The 20,398-nt window shown below is 32.4% G+C and overlaps 2 protein-coding genes across 2 annotated transcripts; both read left to right on the plus strand.

The window, feature by feature from the left end:
- Nucleotides 1-11,280: 11,280 nt before the first annotated feature.
- On the plus strand, nucleotides 11,281-11,772 carry LOC128559274 (neuromedin-U receptor 2-like). The gene has a single exon (XM_053550545.1). The coding sequence runs from the start codon at nucleotides 11,281-11,283 to the stop codon at nucleotides 11,770-11,772; it is 492 nt and encodes a 163-aa protein (XP_053406520.1).
- Nucleotides 11,773-16,413: 4,641 nt separating this feature from the next.
- LOC123562353 (potassium voltage-gated channel protein Shaw-like) lies at nucleotides 16,414-19,468 on the plus strand. The gene is made up of 2 exons (XM_053550546.1): nucleotides 16,414-17,069; nucleotides 17,374-19,468. The coding sequence occupies exons 1-2, from the start codon at nucleotides 16,656-16,658 to the stop codon at nucleotides 18,211-18,213; spliced, it is 1,254 nt and encodes a 417-aa protein (XP_053406521.1). The 5' UTR covers nucleotides 16,414-16,655; the 3' UTR covers nucleotides 18,214-19,468.
- Nucleotides 19,469-20,398: the final 930 nt, after the last annotated feature.

Genomic DNA, 20,398 nt, shown 5'->3' on the forward strand with positions numbered 1-20,398 from the left:
CTTTATTTAATGTTGCGAAAGTTCTAGGACATTCAACGTAATGCTTAATTATTTGAATATATTTGTGATAACTTATATAACGCACGAACTACACGGCAATCCAGCGTTCTCAATGTAATCACTTATTAGGTATTGTGTTTTGAAAGCCTGGACGATAATAACATACCAAGTTTGCCAATGTCATTAGCTAACACAAATGTCTAACAATCAACTTTAACTCTATAACTGAATTGATGTAATGGACTACATCACGAACGCTTTTGTCAGAGCATAAGAAAGCTTATATTTGTGCCATGTTTTACATTCAGTGTAAGGTTATCAATCGTACCAATGTCCTCCTACACCAATCAACTCAGTTCTAGTAATACTTAATAAATTTGTATACATTCTAGACATTGCCGATATTGCTACAAGACCTTCAGATTGAAATACAATATACTTACATACAATGTATACAATACAAAACACAGGTAATGACGTCGTCGTCAGACTAGGTCGTCATGGAAAATGACGTCACTTACGCAAATGAATAAACGACAAAAATGACGATTACATAGATGTACATATATCATTATATAACTCCTCAGTAATTTTAGATTCTGCGGATATTAATAGTTTATATTATTTAGCATTCAGAGATGGTTTAAACAGTTTGATAAAATGTAATTCCTTCATCTTCTGGAAGGTAGTGTTACTTATTTTCGGTTTGTAAAATAAATGTGAAATGTCGGTCTAAAGTCTAAAGATTTTAGAATATGTTGCTATGTATTTGCTTACTGGAAGTATGGCTGTATCTACTTGCTCTTAACATTCATAAATCCTTCTCCTCTGATTAGATGTCTAAATAAACTTAACAAATGATATAACATTGGAAAGATAATTTTAAGACAAATGTGCAAATAAGCTTTTAAGCCGTGTTTTCGTTTTACATTTAAACGCTGTTTAAAAACCCTGTCATGTACATTTTTGCGTTCTCTGAAAAGACGACGTTAGTGATCATGTTTAAAAGATATACAGCAGTAATCAGCAATAATTATGTTGGTACGACCTTAAAACTATTGTTGTCAAACCAACCTGTCATGAAGTTCAATTCATAGTTTGCTTGAGGTGTTGGTTCTAGTAGACATATGTAAAATTATGTCCGTTGAAAAACATCTAGGAATAGTCTTAAACGTAAGAAGATAATTCTAGGACGACTGTTCTAGTTCCAGTTCTTCTTCTAATATCCATTAATCGTCTGTAAACTTACAATAAAAGTAGTTGATAAATACGTCAGATCTGAAAATAATGAAAATTAAACATGTTTATCAATAAGCTTCCTTTTGACATTTACACGATTCAGACACGATCCGAAATACAATTTGAAGACCATCATTACTAATGTTACAAATAACATCATAAAGGTACATATAGAATATGACCCTACAAAGTACTTTTACCCAGCTGTTTTTGTTGCGATGTGAAAATTAGCAGCCTAGCAGTGTGCTAATTATGTCTGCGGGGTTCTCGTTATCAAATCAAATAAATTGTCTAGATTATTAATCTTCTCTTCAATTGTTGATAATACTGAAAATATTTACTTTGAATATAATTATGTTTACCAGAGAATGACATTTACTATTAAGTGTCCTTTTTAAAGATGTAGGGTCATTTGTTTTTTCTACCATTAAGAGTTTTTTTCATACTCTTGAGCTTGAAGAAAATTAGTTTCTAAGACAAAGAAGAAAATAAAAAACACAGGTCACCAAACTCGTTTATAGGGCAATTTCTTCACAAACTGTTTAAGCATTTCTAAAATTTTGTAAAAATTGAAAAAATGATGGTACTGTATAAAACATATAATATCCCATTTAATGTTATAGGGAATTCAGGTCTTACAGGTTACTGTGAATACAAGGTGATATACGTATACACACACAAATGCTTCAAAATTGAAAGAAAAGAAATGGTGGTCACCGTGCATGTAAGATATTTATTTAGAAAATAAACGTTTAAAAACTAATGAATTTTTATATGTTTAGTTCTTATTGTTTTAATTTATATTTCCTAGATAATATAAAGTGCTAAGTTGGAAACTTTCTATTTCTTTATCATTATATAATGTTAGTCAGACCAATATCGGAACCAAACCTGACCTACTTTAATAGATATTTGAAATTGCCGACCCCTACCCCATTGTACATCTTACAGCAATTTTAGGCAAATTTCAATTTCGGTTACTTTGTATGCATAAGCAACGTTTTATCTTTCTTTGTGTAAAGACTGTAGAGGACATTTTCTGGAATAAATGTACGGTGCCCCTAAAGTGACATGTTACACACTTTTTTTCCACTTAGTTAATGTGAGACATTTTTTATTTCGTTTAAAAGAAGTAATTTCGTTTAAGCGAAATAACTATTTCGTTTAAACGACATCATTTCGTTTTAACGAAATAACTATTTCGTTTAAACGAAATGTAATTTCGTTTTAACGAAATAACTAATTCGTTTAAACGAAATGATTTCGTTTAAACGAATTAGTTATTTCGTTAAAACGAATTAGTTATTTCGTTAAAACGAATTAGTTATTTCGTTAAAACGAATTAGTTATTTCGTTAAAACGAAATGATTTCGTTTAAACGAAATAACATTTCGTTTTACTAATTCGTCTAAACGAAATCATTTCGTTTAAATGAAACGAATTAGTTATTTCGTTTAAACGAAATAACTAATTCGTTAAAACGAAATGATTTCGTTTAAACGAAAAAGTTATTTCGTTTAAACGAAAAAACGAAATTATTTCGATTAAACGAAATAGTTATTTCGTTAAAACGAAATGATTTCGTTTAAACGAAATAGTTATTTCGTTTAAACGAAATACAAAAATGTCTCACATTACCTAAGTGGAAAAAAAGTGCGTAACATGTCACTTTAGGGGCACCGTATAAATGTCCTAAGTTTCGTGACAAATATTTTGTACCTTTAAAGTTTTGAGACTAACTGACAATTAGATAGTTGTACAAACAGATGTGCAGATAAACGAAACATTAACATATTGTACATATTAACAAGGTTCAAGATTTTTTTTTTACTTTTAACTAATAACAGACACCACTTTTTTGTGACTTGTAGGCATACAAACAAAGTACAGTACTTTACATATTTTACTTTGCCTTTTTATAGGTATCTTCCAAAAAAAGGTCGTGTTATATTTTAGTAGGATCCATTCAATCAGACTTGTTGGAATTACGAAAAAGTTGCATATTTCATTAGGGTCCTTTATCATTGTGATTAACTTCCTTAAAACACAGTTGGTAACATACTCTAATTATCAAAAGATCATGCTTTAGCAGAAGGACATCGGCCAGACGGACGAACGAAGCACAATCTATAGCGTAAGTGGGGGTAACTATCTTTAAATTTGAGTTAGAAAATTGCAGTCTTCATATTCCTTTCATTTACACAGTATATTTAACTGCTACTGAACATCAATTTCTGACTTTCTTTTTCGGTGTCCATACAAACAAAAGTTCCAAAAATCAACTGCAAATGATATGATGTTTCATCCAAGCTACTACATGTATGTCCGGCATGCAATGACACGGTTTTGTCGTTATTTACCTCCGTTTTAATAAAAGCTCTTCAGACTTCCTGCATACAGAAAATATCATGGTCAATAAACGCTTCTGAAAATAGATTTGCCATTAAATGGTGAAAAAATAACAATTCACGTCATTGCGGCTTTATAATTGCCACCAAATGCTGCTTATTCCTGTTTACAAGACAAATTATTGTTAATTAACACTTTTGGTCTTGTAAACACAGATATATCTAAAGTAGATATTAATTTAGTCTTTTTGACCGAACAACATTTATTTCTTTCGTTTTCAGCTGTTGTGGTTGTCGTATATTCTATTGATAAAAACTCTTTTCTTTGTCCAGTTTTATCAGATTACAAATACAGTTATATATTAAAGGGTATTCCCATGTACTTAACCCATGATGGAAAGACAAAAACAAAATCTATAATTTGTATATTGTAGCAGATCTATTATGGCTATTTTGTTCGTTTGTTTGTTTGTTTTGGGTTTATCGCCATTTCTCAACAGTATCATGCTATTTATATTAAATATAGGTATAATTAAATAGATATAATGGGTACCAACTAAGAACATTTTAAAATAAAGTTACCTCAATAAAAACTTAATTGTTAAAATAACAATTGATAGATTATCATGTTCATAATTTTGCGCAGCTGTTTCAATTTCAAAGAAAGAATTCAACAATTGTTTTAGAAGTATATATTTCTTGGAGAACATTATTCATGCAAGTGAGTTGTCAGTTTGGCAAATAAAAATAGGAACAGATAATTACGAATTACCTCATATTTGTTTTCAAATGGATATTCCTGGTACGAAGTAGACTCTAGTGGGCTATTAAGTTTCTAATAGGTTTTGTTGAGCTTTTGAGTAATGTAGGTGTTCCAAAAACAACCATTAGGAAGTCTCAAAGACTGTCACATAGTTTCCGTTACAACGGAAAATAAACAAATTAATTTTGATAGTAGTTCCTGCTCAATTAATAGTAACTTAATATAAAGTAGTGTATTAAAATACTTTAAACAACCCCCTACAGCATAAAACAGGTAGAAATAGAAAATCAATTAGACCATTTTTCTCAAAGTGTTTTGCATATTATTCTACGCGATTTATAGCCATATGCATATTACAGTCAATTATATATTTTTTTCTGAATAATCTTTAGTTTAGGCAACTTAGTTTCTGTGTTATTCCAACTGTTCTCAGTCAGTAGAATGGCTGCACTTATATTTATGATTATTCCTGTAAAGTTAGTTATGACCAGGATTGTTGATAAGCGAGTCTAAAATGCAGCAAACCTCAATTAAAACTGCAGCAAACTTCAATGTAAACTGCAACGAACTTCAATAAAAATGCAGCTAACTTTAAAGAAAAATGCAGCAAACTTCAGCTAAAAAGGCAGCGAACTTAAAAATGCAGCAAACTTCAATTAAAACTGCAGTTTGATAAAACAACAAATTTTAAGTCAAAAAGGGGAAATCTAACTTCCCCTGTATTTTATGATTATTTACCTGTTTACAAAAAAAAATCCATACATTTATCTTTTCAAAAGGTATCACACGGACAAAGACATTTTGGTGAATTGTAAGTAAAGAAGGGACCACAACTCTGGTAAAACCTTACAGTGTAACGAAAATCATCCTCTATCTCTGTCTTATAATTATATACATGTGTACCAAAATGATGTTATTTTTTTCTGATCCTTTGTGACCATGGAGTCCTTTCAGTATCTATGCAATAGATTTTCGATGAAGGATGAGTATTACGTCAGCATATTGTCGACGTTGTTCAAGTGTTGGCCATACCAGATGTTGTAGGAGAGATGTTACACTTCCCGGGTTATTATAGTTACAAGGCCGGTTCATTACAAAACGTGCTGCATTCCTGTGTATTTGTTAAATCTTTCGTATCTTACAATGATATTTAATCCATGTCTGTACAAACAACGTCCATTTTAGTCTCTGACCACTCCACGAGCTCCATGTGACTGTTTTTTAAAAAGTTAATTAAATCAATGTAATTCATGTGCAAACAAGCAAGCACTAAGACAATTTAAGGTTAGGTTCCTAAATTCGTCGCCATTTTGAACATCATCCTGCGGCGTGAGTTATATTCAAAACGTGTAAAACGCTTTAAATTGCCTAGGTATGACTACACCAATAATCAATTAAAGTAACTTGATGTATGTTACAAGTTATTAGACCCCAAAAAATATGAGAACATATTTTTAGGACTGTGAACAGGTTTTAAAATTCATCCCACACAATTGCTAGCATTTTCGGCCATTTTGACCGAATTTTCGGCAGAACTTTTCTAATCATACGTATGACATCAATTTGCTTTGTTACACGAGATGTCCGTAAGACAGCGCGCTCGGCTTTTCTCAGTGCTTGACTCTGAATAAGAGCTTTGCCAGTAAAAAAACATCCAAGTTAAAAAGGGACACAACTCTGTCAAAATTCAAACCAGAGTAATGAGAATTGTGTCTCCTGGTGAAGACTTTGATAGTAAATAACTATTTAGAGTTTCAAGTCAAAAGCTTTAATAGTAACAGAGATATTTGACTTGATCAAAAATTTTAACAAAAAATTCTAGTTTAAAAAAGGGACATAATTCTGTCAAAATTCAAATCAGAGCTATGGGGACTGTTTCTCCTGGTGTAGACTTTGACGGTAAACAAGTATTTAAAGTTTCAAGTCAAAAGTTTTGATAGTAACAGAGATATTTGACTTTATCAAAAACTTTAACCAAAAATTCTAAGTTGAAAAGGGGCATAATTCTGTCAAAATTCAAATCAGAGTTATGGAAGTTGTGTCTCCTGGTGAAGACTTTGATAGTAAATAACTACTTTGAGTTTCAAGTCAAAAGCTTTATTAGTAACAGAGATATTTGACTTTATCAACAATTTTAACAAAAAATTCTAAGTTAAAAAGGGGCATTATTCTGTCAAAATTCAAATCAGAGTTATGGGGACTGTTTCTCCTGGAGTATACTTCAATGGTAAATAAGTCTTTTAAGTTTCAAGTCAATAGCTTTGATAGTAACAGAGATATTTGACTTGATCAAAAACTTTAACCAACGACGACGCCGACACCGACGCCGACGCCGGGGCGAGTACAATAGCTCTACTTTTTCTTCGAAAAGTCGAGCTAACAAAAGAATAACTGGACGAGAAATGATATTTGTGATCTGGTACAAGTTTTAATGTAAAGAAATCAACGGAAAATGCAACTTTTTGCTATTGACAATTTTTTTTAAAGTGCCATAAATGACGTTAAATTTGGCAAAAGCGTGCACATTTACACGGTCATAATCAATTATCCTTGGACTGACAATGTCATTGGATACAAGTATTCAACAGACAAATCTATGACTGAAATATATACAAATTTTCGCCTAAAAATAACTTCAAATAAGCATGTGGGCAAGTTTTGAAAAACATATATAAACCGTGGACCTGGTCACGACTGTGTGATAATCACGCGACACTGGTGATGGGGTTGTTCTATTTTCCATTACCTCTCCTTAACAGACTCGGTCGAACTGGGTCTTCTATTATTTTGCTCGGTTGCATTCTATGTTTCCAAATGATCTTCTTCTAAATCTTATTAGAATTTATTTATGGAAGTATTGAATTAACCAGTGTCATTAACCTTACAGCCGTTCATGGAACAGTTTTTAGCATCTGTCACGTGGATTCTTTGCTTAACTTGGATTAGTTGGAATTCTCGCAAACAAAGTAAGGAGTTAAAATCGGAAATAGTAGGTAATTCAAATGTATGAGAATTTCCTCTACTTGAGCGTCTGTTATGAAAATAAATCAAAGACGCTTATTGGAGTGCTTTCATCAAAACTATGAAATGTAGAATGTTTCATGACAGCTGCATTATTCATTTTTGTGTTTTTGATGAAGACTATTTGAGCCGCGCCATGAGAAAACCAACATAGCATCCGCGCAGTCTGGTCAGGATCCATGCTGTTCGCTAACAGTTTCTCTAATTCCAATAGGCTTTGAAAGCGAACAGCATGAATCCTGACCAGACTGCGCGGATGCGCAGGCTGGTCTAGATTCATGCTGGTCGCAAAGCCACTATGTTGGTTTTCCCATGGCGTGGCTCATTTATCAAATTGATGTCATGTTCATGAGTCACATTCTGTCAAAACATATAATTACCCACTTCTGCACAAAAGCAATAAACGGTTCAAAGATTTTGTTCGCCGTTCTTTTCGCACAATGAGATCTAAAGTTCATATATTTTGAATAAGTGAATACAGATCAAGTTCTTCACTATGTAAACAGCGTCTGGTTATACTGCCGAGTTTTAACGTTTCTAAAACTTCCAGAAAAGCTGGTCTGTCTGATGAGTGATACAACTGAAAAATGTTTCTTTAAAATCTTCCGTTTAAAACAATTTGATTTATTTAAAAAATGATTTTCTTGCTGTCATGATAAAACTATGACGCATGCACATAAGCACAATTTAGTGTGTGTTAATGTTTTAGAATAATATGAGCCGTGCCATGAGAAAATCAACATAGTGGGTTTGCGACCAGCATGGATCCAGACCAGCCTGCGCAACCGCGCAGTCTGGTCAGGATCCATGCTGTTCGCTAATGGCTTCTCTAGTTGCAGTAGGCTTTAAAAGCGAACAGCATGGATCCTGACCAGACTGCGCGGATGCGCAGGCTGGTCTTGATCCATGCTGGTCGCACACCCACTATGTTGGTTTTCTCATGGCGCGGCTCATATATTCATGTTTTACTGTGTGCAAGAATTAAAACGTATTTTTTGGTATTATAATAATATATCCAAAAAAAAAATCGTTTGCAGCTACAAAAACTGTTAGTAGTTGAAATACTTTAAAAATTATAAACAACTGGTTTATAGCGATTTTGATGTTAAACAACCCTTTATGTATTTTACAACGTCAGTTTGAAGCATATGCTTACAGTGTTTATGTTCATCCTAAGTTTCTTAGGAGAATGAATATATAGAAAAATAGTCATTTTTATAAAAAGAAATATTTAGATATGTCTTTTATATAATATTAACCATCGCATTTCTCAGAACCTTAAAGGCTAGTGGTACTCATCTTCAAAATCTTTTGGCAAACCCAGTGTGATTAGGACTGTTTGCTGGGGCGTAATTACGCCTCTTAGCATTAACTTACCAATTCGCATGATCCCAAAAACGCATATATATGTCCAAAATTTACTGTTTAAAATCTGATAGAAATGTAATTGTTGACATTATACTTATTGAAGTTTTAAACATACTGAAAGACACTTACTACAGGTTAACATCCAACAAATCATCTGCAAGTAAACTACATTATTAATAATATCAAGTAAACTACATTATTAATAATATCAAAATGTATTCTAAATTTCATTTTTAAACATACTTTACAGTTTCTACTAGCCTAAGTTAAGCTCTGTTTGCTGTTTACATACATATATGACTCTTCTTCTACAGAATATGCATTATTTAGCTCGACTTAGCTTTTTTCAGGGTGAGCTATTAGTAGTTGTCGAGTCTTCATTTATACTTAAACACTGGTCAAAATTATACCAAACATTGTCTGTAGCATCCTGGAATAGACTTCTCCCCAGTTTGTTTAAATGGATTTGCCTAGCCCTCTGATTGGCAAAAAGGGCTTAAAATAAAATCATTTTAACGCATTCTCATGAACCAGATGAGGGATTTTACCATACTTTGAATAAAGCAACACTGTATAATCCTCTATCAATATTCATTGTAGTTGTACTTGACTTCTGGCAGGTGCCGCAAATGTTATAAACAGAACCTTTAAAGGACTTTCATTCCTTGGTCTGTATAATCTAGAAGTAAACCTCTCTCGAATGTATTCAAATGGTACCGCTTGGTCCTTTTTTTATGGCATCATAAGGACGAAAAGTAGGAAAACTTTACACAATTTCTCATGAGCGACTTGATACATCTACACATAGCCTGTATCATCCTTTTATGGACCTTTTTCAGATCTGCTTGATATTTAGCGGTCACGAATGTGAAAATAGTATAAAACATTTTCAGAAAAACTTCATCGCATGATTTGCTTGACGACATTCAGTAAACTTGGTCTGTTTCATTCATGCAATGACCTGTCTTTTTTTTGTAGTGGGACTGTTAGACCCGATTTATTGACCGCCAGAACTAAATATAGAAGAACTTTTTTTTGGTTATAATCTTCAACGAATTTGTTCCATAGCATCCCTATAGGAACCTCTCACTATTTTGTCCGATGATTGTACTTGAATCCTTTAATGCAACCAGAAATAACAGTTTAAGGAACTTTTAACAACTGCTGATGAACTACTTGTAAGAACCTCACTTAACTTGGTCCGTAGTATTTCTCAATATTATCTTTTTCCGCTTGCCTGAAGGCTAGCCAAAGATGAAATAGAAAAACAAAACCTTTTAACGACTTATTCTCATTAGCTGGATGGACCAAACACTATTTTTAACACCCTCGGTTCATGACTATATTCAGAGTTGATGCAACCAGGGGGCGTCAAGGCAAAAGAATAACAAATATATTTTCACAAAACTTGGTTGAAAGCATGGTCAAAAGGTCAAGATACTCATCAGGTGAGCGACTGAAGCAATTTGAGCATCTCAATGGACCAGCGTATATATTGCAAATTATTTCAAACGAATATACAAAATACAATGTCTAAGAAAATAAAAGTTGTGTTTTTGATAACATTAGATTTGTTGTTCAGATTATCTTCTTACAGTTTACAATAAGTTGAGTTAGTTAAATAGCTAGTTATCATCGTATATTGTCCATTGTATTCTACATGGTAAAGAAGTTTGATATATCACGTATGAAACATATGTAACAACTTTAACCCTCAAAATAAATGATACAGCAGAGTTTTGAACATCATGTTTCTACATGTATGTTACAGTTTCCAGGCAACGCTTACATATCTACAAAATAAATTTCAATAATGCTGAATCAGAGATGCAACAAAAGATCTTTACAAATGATTCAATTGAATAATAAGAGAAATAAACGCTCGCCCGGTGTTATGTGTAGATGAGTTATATTCATTACGTGTATATTATATACCGGTCTCTACGTTAGAAGAATGTCTACATGTATATTAAAATTTCCAGGCAAAGCTTACATATCTACAAAATACATTTCAATAATACTGAATCAGAGATGCAACAAAATATCTTTACAAATGATTCAATTGAATAAGAGAAATAAACGCTCGCTCGATGTTAAGTGTAGATGATTTATAACCGGTCTCCACGTTAGTAGAATATCATAACCGGTACTAAACGAGTATTTCATTTCTTTTCAGGTAAACTTGTGCCTCTTCTGGAAAATGGAATGCTGCACGTGTCAATATTGACGATGATCGCTGTGACAACAGAACGGTTCTACTCCATCATTTATCCATTCAGAAATCTTACTAATTGCTCTGATACATTAACGGTTAAGATTATCTTTTTCGTTTGGATTGTTGCGTTTATTTGTACGTCACCATTTTTACTGATAACAACTTTAGAAGATGCAACATTTTATGATGGATCCAGAGTTAATGTTTGTCGGACTCTTGTTCATTTGTTGTGGCACAAGATTTTTATTGTAGCAAATAATGTAGTATTTTTCATCGTTCCATTTTTTATTCTAGTTTACATGTATTCAAGGATCATCAAGAGATTAATGTCCGACAGATTGTCTGTAATAACGTCAAATGATATAAGTGCACGAATCACGCTTCAAGCAAGAAAACAGGTGGTGAGAACACTGATATTGATAATGATTCTATTCTTTGTGACTATGTGTCCAATTCGAGTCGTGAGTTTATGGCAGATCTTCACACCAGTAGAAGAACTGGCTCACATTGGAATCGAAGCATACTATAATATCATATGGTTTGCAAGACTTATGATGTATCTTAACAGCGCAGTGAATCCTGTCATATACAGTTTGTCATCGTCAAAGTTCAAAATGGCTTTTAGGCGAATTTTAACTCAATGTCGACCGTGTACTTTATCAACACGGCCGTCTCCACCTACTACAAAAGTGTTGTACCGGGCTTCAAAAACAAAGCTTGGCTCCAGCAATGGTGGACAATGCTACAACCAGCGTGAAGTAGTAAACGGAAGTAATTATTTGCAAAGTGGTGAATTAGAGCTGAAACTGTTAAGTTAAACACAAACAGGGATTTAAGGACTACCCAGTCAAAGAAATAAAGAACATACACGTTCTCAATCAGTAGTAGACAGCTAGGAAACCAACTTATGTTAGACGTACGAAGCAAATGCATTTAATGGCCTCACAGGGCTTTGGTTGTTTTGTGTTTGAATTTGTTTTGTTTCCAAAGCAGCATTTTTATTCACTCAAACTTTTGACAGCTTTTGCTTGTTTGCTCTAGTTTTGCAGAAAATATTGATAAATTCACGTCTTGTTTCAGGGCGAACTGTTTTTCTGTATGTGTAGGTTCATTTAAACTTTTTAGATTCAGTATGTTTTCTAGGCTTCTTCTGTTTCCATGAATTTTATCATTGCAAAAATGACTCATGTAAAATTGTCGACATCCCATTAGATAGTTTATCATTTGTGTCATTCAATCGTGTAACTCAAGTCTTTATAAATCAAGAAACGTTTCCATCCTAATGGAATGACAATTTTATTTTTTCCTGTAATTATCATTCCTGTATCAAAATACTGTATGACGTCATGTTTTAATGAGCGTTTTCCTGTCATATACCGGTAATTTATAAGACAGCCTTGCAGTGTACATTTCTTTTTAACTGACTAAAGTCATTATACAAATGTGCAGTGATCATTATTTGGTCCATGAATATTCCTCCCATTTCAACAATAAACTATTTGTTATTAGAATAAAAAATGTCTAGCAGAATGTTCACATGCCTGAAGTGAATTTTTATAAGGTACTTAAATGTGCCTTAACTGTCAAGCAATGAAAACTAGCTCTTGTATTTGAATGAAAATGAATGTGACTTTATCTTTTCGTTAAGAACTGAAAGGCAAAGGGTTACGAATGCATGTTACTACATCTTTTCGTTAAGTACTACAAGGCGAAGATATACGAATTTATATTTTGTTTTCACCATTTACATTGACGCATTTTGATTTAATGGGACTCCATGAGTTCAGTCTCCGGAATTAGATTGAAAATATAGCCAAATCGAGCTCATTCGCTTGTTTCTCAATGATAATGAGAAATATAAATAAATACATGTAAATAAATATTTCATCCTTGGTTACCTTGCGTGCTGTGTGCTCATCTGTTTGACAGATAGAAAGGTTAATGGCGTTCTGGCAAATAAGACCGATAATAAGCTTACATGGTTGTTTAATAGATACTTTAAGAGATACTTTTACCAGGAAGTGCCAATTTATGTGGCAGATGATCTCGTAATAAAAAGGATGTTAAAAGGGACAAATTCGGGGGAAATGTAGAAAAATTTTGACTTTCCTTGTCTATCTATAATCCTAGATAGGTAAACCCACTTCAAATAATGCAGCATTCACAATCTGCATCCCCATAGCAGAGTGGTATTGCATGTATGTATGGATGTATACACAAAATCTGTAGATATTTGCTCTCCCTACTGAGCTAAGCGTTTTGGCTTACAATCCTCATGTAAAGGCTATGTACGTAAAATGACCTCTATATCTGAGAAGAAGATTATAACGCATTTATTACAGGAGTCTAATCTTAATAAAACTGCTAAATAAAGCATGAAAATACAAAATGTATGTAATTTTACATTTTATAGTTTTCGAAATGACTACAGCTGATGACATTCTCGCTATTCTGTGCGAAAAAACATATCAATCCGACTTTCATCTTGTGCCTTCCATCATCAGTTTGTTCTTAATCAAAACTTATTCTCAGAGATTGACTGTCATTAAACACGTAGAGCGGGAAGCCTTACTTGGAACAAAACAGAGCCTGAATTTTCCTGATTTTGTCCACAGTGAACAACTTTGTCTAAACCAGTGGTAATTCGGAAACGACATTTTTAACTTTTAATATAGATCTACATAAATTATGTATTTGACAATATTTTTATATTTGACATAAGACAGTGAAAGCTCCAACTTGCCTTAAAAGTTTGACATTTTCATACACTGTGAACCATTTTCTTACGTAAATCATATATATATATATATATATATATATATATATATATATATATATATATATATATATATATATATATATATATAGAGAGAGAGAGAGAGAGAGAGAGAGAGAGAGAGAGAGAGAGAGAGAATATATGTTCAAACAGTGTCAAAAGTTTAATTATAAACCCGAGCGCTTTCGGCTTTTTAAAAAAGCCTTTTTCAAGGGTAGCATAAATCAAAACAACACAGCAACGGCGTAAATACCGCCTGTATAGTTCGATATATAAATGCTTGATTGAGCTTTTTTCTCATACTCTATAATTTATCTTTATGTTCTTGTATCCTTCCGGGATCCAGTGTGTTTGAAAGGCATTTCGTTATATATATATATTATAGAAAATATTAAAAGTTACTCCTGGACAAGTATATAATAAATAAAAAAGAAAAACATCCAATGGGTTTCCTCTATCTGTATTTCTGTCTATCTACCGGTTTCATATCATAATCATCAGGGCAGACATTATATAAATATTGCATTCCTGAGAGGGTGATATGAAAAATGTTCACCGCGAGATATATGAATATTGACCGAGGCGCCAGCCGAGGTCTATATTCATATTTCGAGTGGTGAACATTTCAGGAACATCTCAGGAATGCAATATTTATTTTATTATACCGAAAACGTATAGGGGTCAAAGCTTTTACTGGAAAATCAACATAATAATGTATTTAACATTAAAAAGTAATTACTAACCAAATAATGAAGACAGAATTAAAGAGTCTTTACTTGTAAGCACTCATAATTTGTGGCGACTTTGCTTTGTAATAAGACCTTTTTGATAGATTTAGTCGAGACGTTTACATATCGCTGACTCCTATAATTATTCTAATATTTCAACATTGCGTCAATCAGTAGCATTCGAAAAACGGCGATAACTTTCTGTTTTCTAAATGAAACATTTTAAGTGTGAGCACTCATTTTCTTAGTTAGATCATTTCCAAACTTACTGTGGTAGTTTCGATTCAATATTTGATGAAAAATTGAATATTTTGCACGTAGCATTAAAAAAGAAAATTCGGCCGTGTTCGCACATGCAAGAGCATCAGAAAAGGGTAATTTAATCCTAACGTATAATTATATAAGTGCCTCGTCTGAAGATTTATCAACTCCGTCTTTTAATCAATGCCAAAGTATCAATCTCTCAACGGGTGATATGAAAAAATAATATCACATGCGCAGAAAAACAAAATAACGCTGTTGCGCATGTGATATGAAATTATGGATCCTATCACCTGCGCAGAAATTGAAAATAACGAGTTTGCGCATGTGATATAAAGACACTGGGGAATATGATAAATTATTCAAGTTAAACTAATGGGAAATTTGCATTGGACATTTATGTGAGGTATAATAAATAAAAAATGTCTGCCCTGATGATTATGATATGAAACCGGTAGGTAGACAGAAATACAGATAGAGGAAACCCATTGGATGTTTTTCTTTATATATATATATATATATATATATATATATATATATATATATATATATATATATATAATTGTGTAATTTGATCCATCATGCAGTAAAAATGTTAATTCTTTTTGTCATCATTTTTTTTTGTTATTTTTACATACTGGTAATAAGAAGTTTTGTCCCTGGACAAGCTAGTCTGATTTTCTTAAAGCAAATATTTTCACCAGTTTCTATGTTTATAAAGTAGAAAATGTATCATCTTGCATATGTGTATCAGTTATTTGACCCAGTTACCTAAATTTCAACTCGTGAATACCCGGTTTTAAATAACTGAAACTTAATGAAAGCAACAGTCTGGGTAAATTACATCAAGCCAACAAGCCAATGGTATTTGACAGACGAATTTATATCAGAATAAGTGCATTTTATAAGCAAAGGATTAGTTTATAAGGAGATTATTAACCTAAAGGCCATTTTCCTTTGGTTTATCTAAAGATAAAATATTGCATGAAAACTGTTTTTCTGTTTTAAAACTTGTTAAGATTCAGGATCATGGCAATCTGCCAAATTTAAGACCTTAAATTATATAACGTTTCATAAAGAGGTTAACAACTCAGCTATATTGATGCACATCACATTAGTTTTATAAATGGACTCTGCGCATTCAGCTTCGACTGGGTCTTATAGTACATGTGAAAGACTCATCGATTGACAATACAGGGCACTAGGTCGGCGCAACTTTGGCCTGTTTCTTCCTGTCCTCAATGGTTTTTAAGGTTATTTGTTCAAGAACGATGTCGAACGGTATTTGAATAATAGATTAATTCACCTGAAACAAAATCTTTTTTCATTTATTTGATGACATTCCTTCATAAATACAGTGTAAAACAGGTGCTTTTACATTAATTGCACAATGTTTACATTTGTTCCTGACTTTTAATCATTAGTGAAATTGACTGGTTGGCGATTAAAAAGATAAAATATTCCTTTTCCGTGACAAACTGACAACTTACTCTTGAAATTGATATTTAAGCAAAGCAAATTCTCATCCGCGTCAATGTTAAATAGCTTTGGGATTTAGAAAAGCGGACATTTTTGTAAAGGAAATGAATTTGTTCAGAAATACACTTAAGCTATGACTACTATCTATCGTTAAAATGTTAGATAAATGTATTTACCATAATTTTCCAACTCTCACGTGTGTGTTTAATGATTGAGAATGTGGAGACAAGAGAGTTGAGGAATGTTTTAAGCTAAATCTTATTTTCTAGTGTAAGTTAAAAATATTTTACCCTTAGTTTAGTGATTAATTCTAATTTTTAATGAAGAACAGAAAAAAAGAAGTAAACAACAGACTGATAATTACGTCTCCGTTGCAATACATTTGTCAACGAACGAGTAAATTCGAAATCAACTTTTTTTTATTAAATTTATTTGAAGTTCACTTGCATCGTGAAACATGGAGAAATTGTGTAATTTGAGCAGAAGAGAAATTGTTCGAATAAATGTTGGAGGAACTGTTTTTCAGTGTTGTGCAGATATTTTAAAAACATTTCCAGAATCTTTCCTTGCCAGTCTAGAAAAACAAATGCCTAATCATGATAACAGTGAGTACATTTTTGACAGAAATCCGTTGATGTTTGCATACATACTTGATTCTTTTCGAAAAGGCTCAGTTCATCTGCCAAAAGATATTTGCGGAACTACTTTCATGGAAGAATTGGAATTTTGGGAAGTGTCCCTACGCCATGTTGCTCCGTGTTGCTTGGAGGCTTTATATAAAAGTGAGGATGACATGTCAACAATACAGAAACTTTTGAAAGATTATGAGAATAAAACGAACGTTTTTCTCATGCGACAAAAAGATACAAGCGTAAACTCAAATGTGGCTGTTCATGGATGAACCAACTTCCTCAAAACTGGCATTGGTAAATATATGCACATGCGCTGTTTTGTAGAATCAGCATCTCTATACACTTCGCATAAGCTTGATATCAATCTTAGGTAGAAGACCTCAATTTTATCAGAATCACATTCATGTTTTATTTTTTTTCTTTCTTTTCAGTGTTTGCAAGATTTCGAACTTATATTCTTTTTGAAGTAGATGACTTGGAACTGACGAATGTGAATATAGGGCGTGTACACTTTTACTAGTTATTTCCTTTTGATATTTACAGATATGGGCAACATTTATATCACTTTTGATAGTTTTGTCCACATTTGCTGAAGCACTCTCCACCGTACCGGCATTTGATGTGAATTACACTGAGTCCGAGAAGCAGGTGTTGCGGAAGATAGGGCTGTTCCTAAATTGGGACAATGCCACGTACAAGAAAATATTGTTAACGAAACCACACCCATATCTGAAACTAATTGACTTTCTGTGCAATATTGTCATAACATTAGAATACTTGATAAGTTTTATTGTTTGTCCGAACAAAAAGACATTTATTATAAGTTTCATACGGATATGCATCGTGTTCGGATATCTTTCATATTGGACAGCATTTATAATGCAAAGCAGTGGTAGCAAAATGTTTGAGTCCGAGACGGCAATAAAAGCGTACACAGTGCTTTCGTATTTAACAATACTTAAGGTAACGCGTTTGTTTTATCTTGCAAAGCGTGTTCCAGCATTTGGTATAATTGGTTTGACACTAAGATCTTCGAGTCAGGAGTTAAAACTACTTATTTTGATGCTTGGCATATTAGTAAGTATTTTTGGTGTCTTGATGTTTGTTGCTGAATATCAACATCAGAGTTCAAAAATAACTAACATATTTATTGGAATGTATTGGGCCTTGATCACAGTTACAACAGTAGGTTACGGCGACTACGTTCCGATTTCACCAGCTGGTCACGTGATAGCTGGGGCGTGTGCAGTATGTGGTATATTGATTCTCGCTTTACCGATTGGAATTGTTGCATCATCCTTTTGTACATTTTACAATTATCGTAAATATGGTAGAAGGCATTTCCAGATTTCCATAGACGGCCATAAATCAACAAATAGATAACAGTAAGAAGGTTGTTTAAATGTTCTGGCGACAGCTATTTGACTAGTGTTCGAAAGTACTTATTGATCTGGACACGCAATATTTCATCCCTAAGTACGTTTTAATTTGTCCTGTTGTATTGTAATGATTTTATATATGGAGAGTTAGGAAGAATGACCTATCAAACATTGCAATCGTATAATGTATTAAAGTATTGGATAAAGTTGTTACATAGTAATTATAGAAAATATGTTTATAAAGTTTATCAATTGTTGAAAGGTGATTTTGAAATTGCGCCCAATAAGGTGAATTGCTGTTCTTCTGTTAAAGTGTTACTATGTTCACTAGGTTTCTATGACGTATGGTTGCAACAAAATGTTGGTGATGTAAATGTTTTTCTATTTGTTCTAAAACAAAGACTTAAAGATAATTTTATTCAAAATTGGCATAGTCGATTAGGAAGATTCATTGAGGGCACTTTTTTTATAGAACGATATGTATATTTGAGTTTCAAGACTATTTAAATGTAATTAATATTGATAAATATTCAAAAGCCTTGTCAAGATTGAGAATTTCTTCACATAGATTAAAAATCGAATCTGGTCGATGGACAAGGCCAGTAAGTACTCCTATAAATGATAGAAAATGCTCATCATTTAATGTTTCAGAAGACGAGTTTCACTTTATTCTTGAATGTTCATTGTATAGAGATATTAGAAAGAAGTACATTCATAAAAAGTATTGGAGACATCCTAGTATGATTAAATTGGTACAGTTATTTGAATGCAAAAACGTAAGTCAGATTAGAAATCTTGGAAAATATACATACTATGCTTTTGCTTTACGAAATGAAATAGTTTATGGTACAAATAACATTTAATTATCTAGATGTGTATATTTAGTGAAGGATTTCCCATTTCTTTATAAATCTACATTATCATCAGGTCTCTTATACAAAGCTTGAAGTAATGTTTTCTAGTTGTAGAATGTGAATTATATTTAACACCAGAGACCTTGATCAATCTTAAATTCGTTTTCCGGTAAGGTTGATATCCATCGGTTGAAGATCGTTCAAATCAACTGAATTATATTTGCTATTCCATTTTGTCCATCAATCTTACTTTTCGTTTCGGTAAGATTATGGTAGTAATAAAATTTAGATATGTTCATGAAATGTGGTAAATAATTATAATTATATTTGAGTTGTAAATAATTATGTATATGGAATTCATTAAATTAATAGATCTAACTGATAAATTTGGGATATCAAACATAATACGGCCAGTGTCTTATGCATTTCTCTATATGATATCATAGATTTGTTTTTTTGGTATACAACTTTCTGTTTTGTAACGTTTTTATATATTTGTGAAAATTATGTTTGTCTTACTTTCCCCATATATATTGTATATCACCACTGTTCGTTTATATTATGTATATGTGTGCCACCGTGGGCTTATAGCCCAGTGGAATATATTTGAATAAACTTCAAAACTTCAAACTGTATTACTATTGATATTTCTATTACGTTCGATATTTGTTTCCGTATGTATACTTTAAAGATTGTGTTGCAATTAAGATATACGCTGTTTGAATAATCTAGTTGAAGTGACTATCCTAATTTTAGATAATATTTTCATTTGGTCCATTAAAACAGTAATAGCATATGAACGTAAAATGCTACTGTTATCTTGTTTGGAAATCAAGTGTATTCCTTTTTGAAAGGAATTTGTATAAGGCACTAGCTTGTTTTCCAATCCATGTATTCGAACTCAAAAAATATGTTGTACATGTTATGTGTATGTGATCTCAAAATAAATATCGTTTAAACTAAGTGTATTGCAATAGCCCACTACATAGTGTCTGTCTTTTTAACGTATTGGCACTTTTTACTCTGAGTGAATATTTCAGTTATGTTCAATATACCATTATTATTATTCAAGAAATAACAAACGTGCCCTTATATTTGATCAGTGAATAAAATACATGCAGTCGTTCGAATAAAGATGATCGCGAATTTCTCGTGCTACGAACCGAAACGATTACTAGTACTTTATTCAATGAAATAATATACGAACACATTATTTCGATTCTAACCACGAATAAATTTCGCATAAGCTGTTGAACATTTTAGCTCTAGGTCTATTCTCTTTGAACTCGTTTGCAGATAGTAGTGATCTACTAACTCGCCATATTGGCGAAATAG

The sequence above is a fragment of the Mercenaria mercenaria genome, chromosome 9, assembly GCF_021730395.1.
Source record: "Mercenaria mercenaria strain notata chromosome 9, MADL_Memer_1, whole genome shotgun sequence".
NCBI classification, from domain to species: domain Eukaryota; kingdom Metazoa; phylum Mollusca; class Bivalvia; order Venerida; family Veneridae; genus Mercenaria; species Mercenaria mercenaria.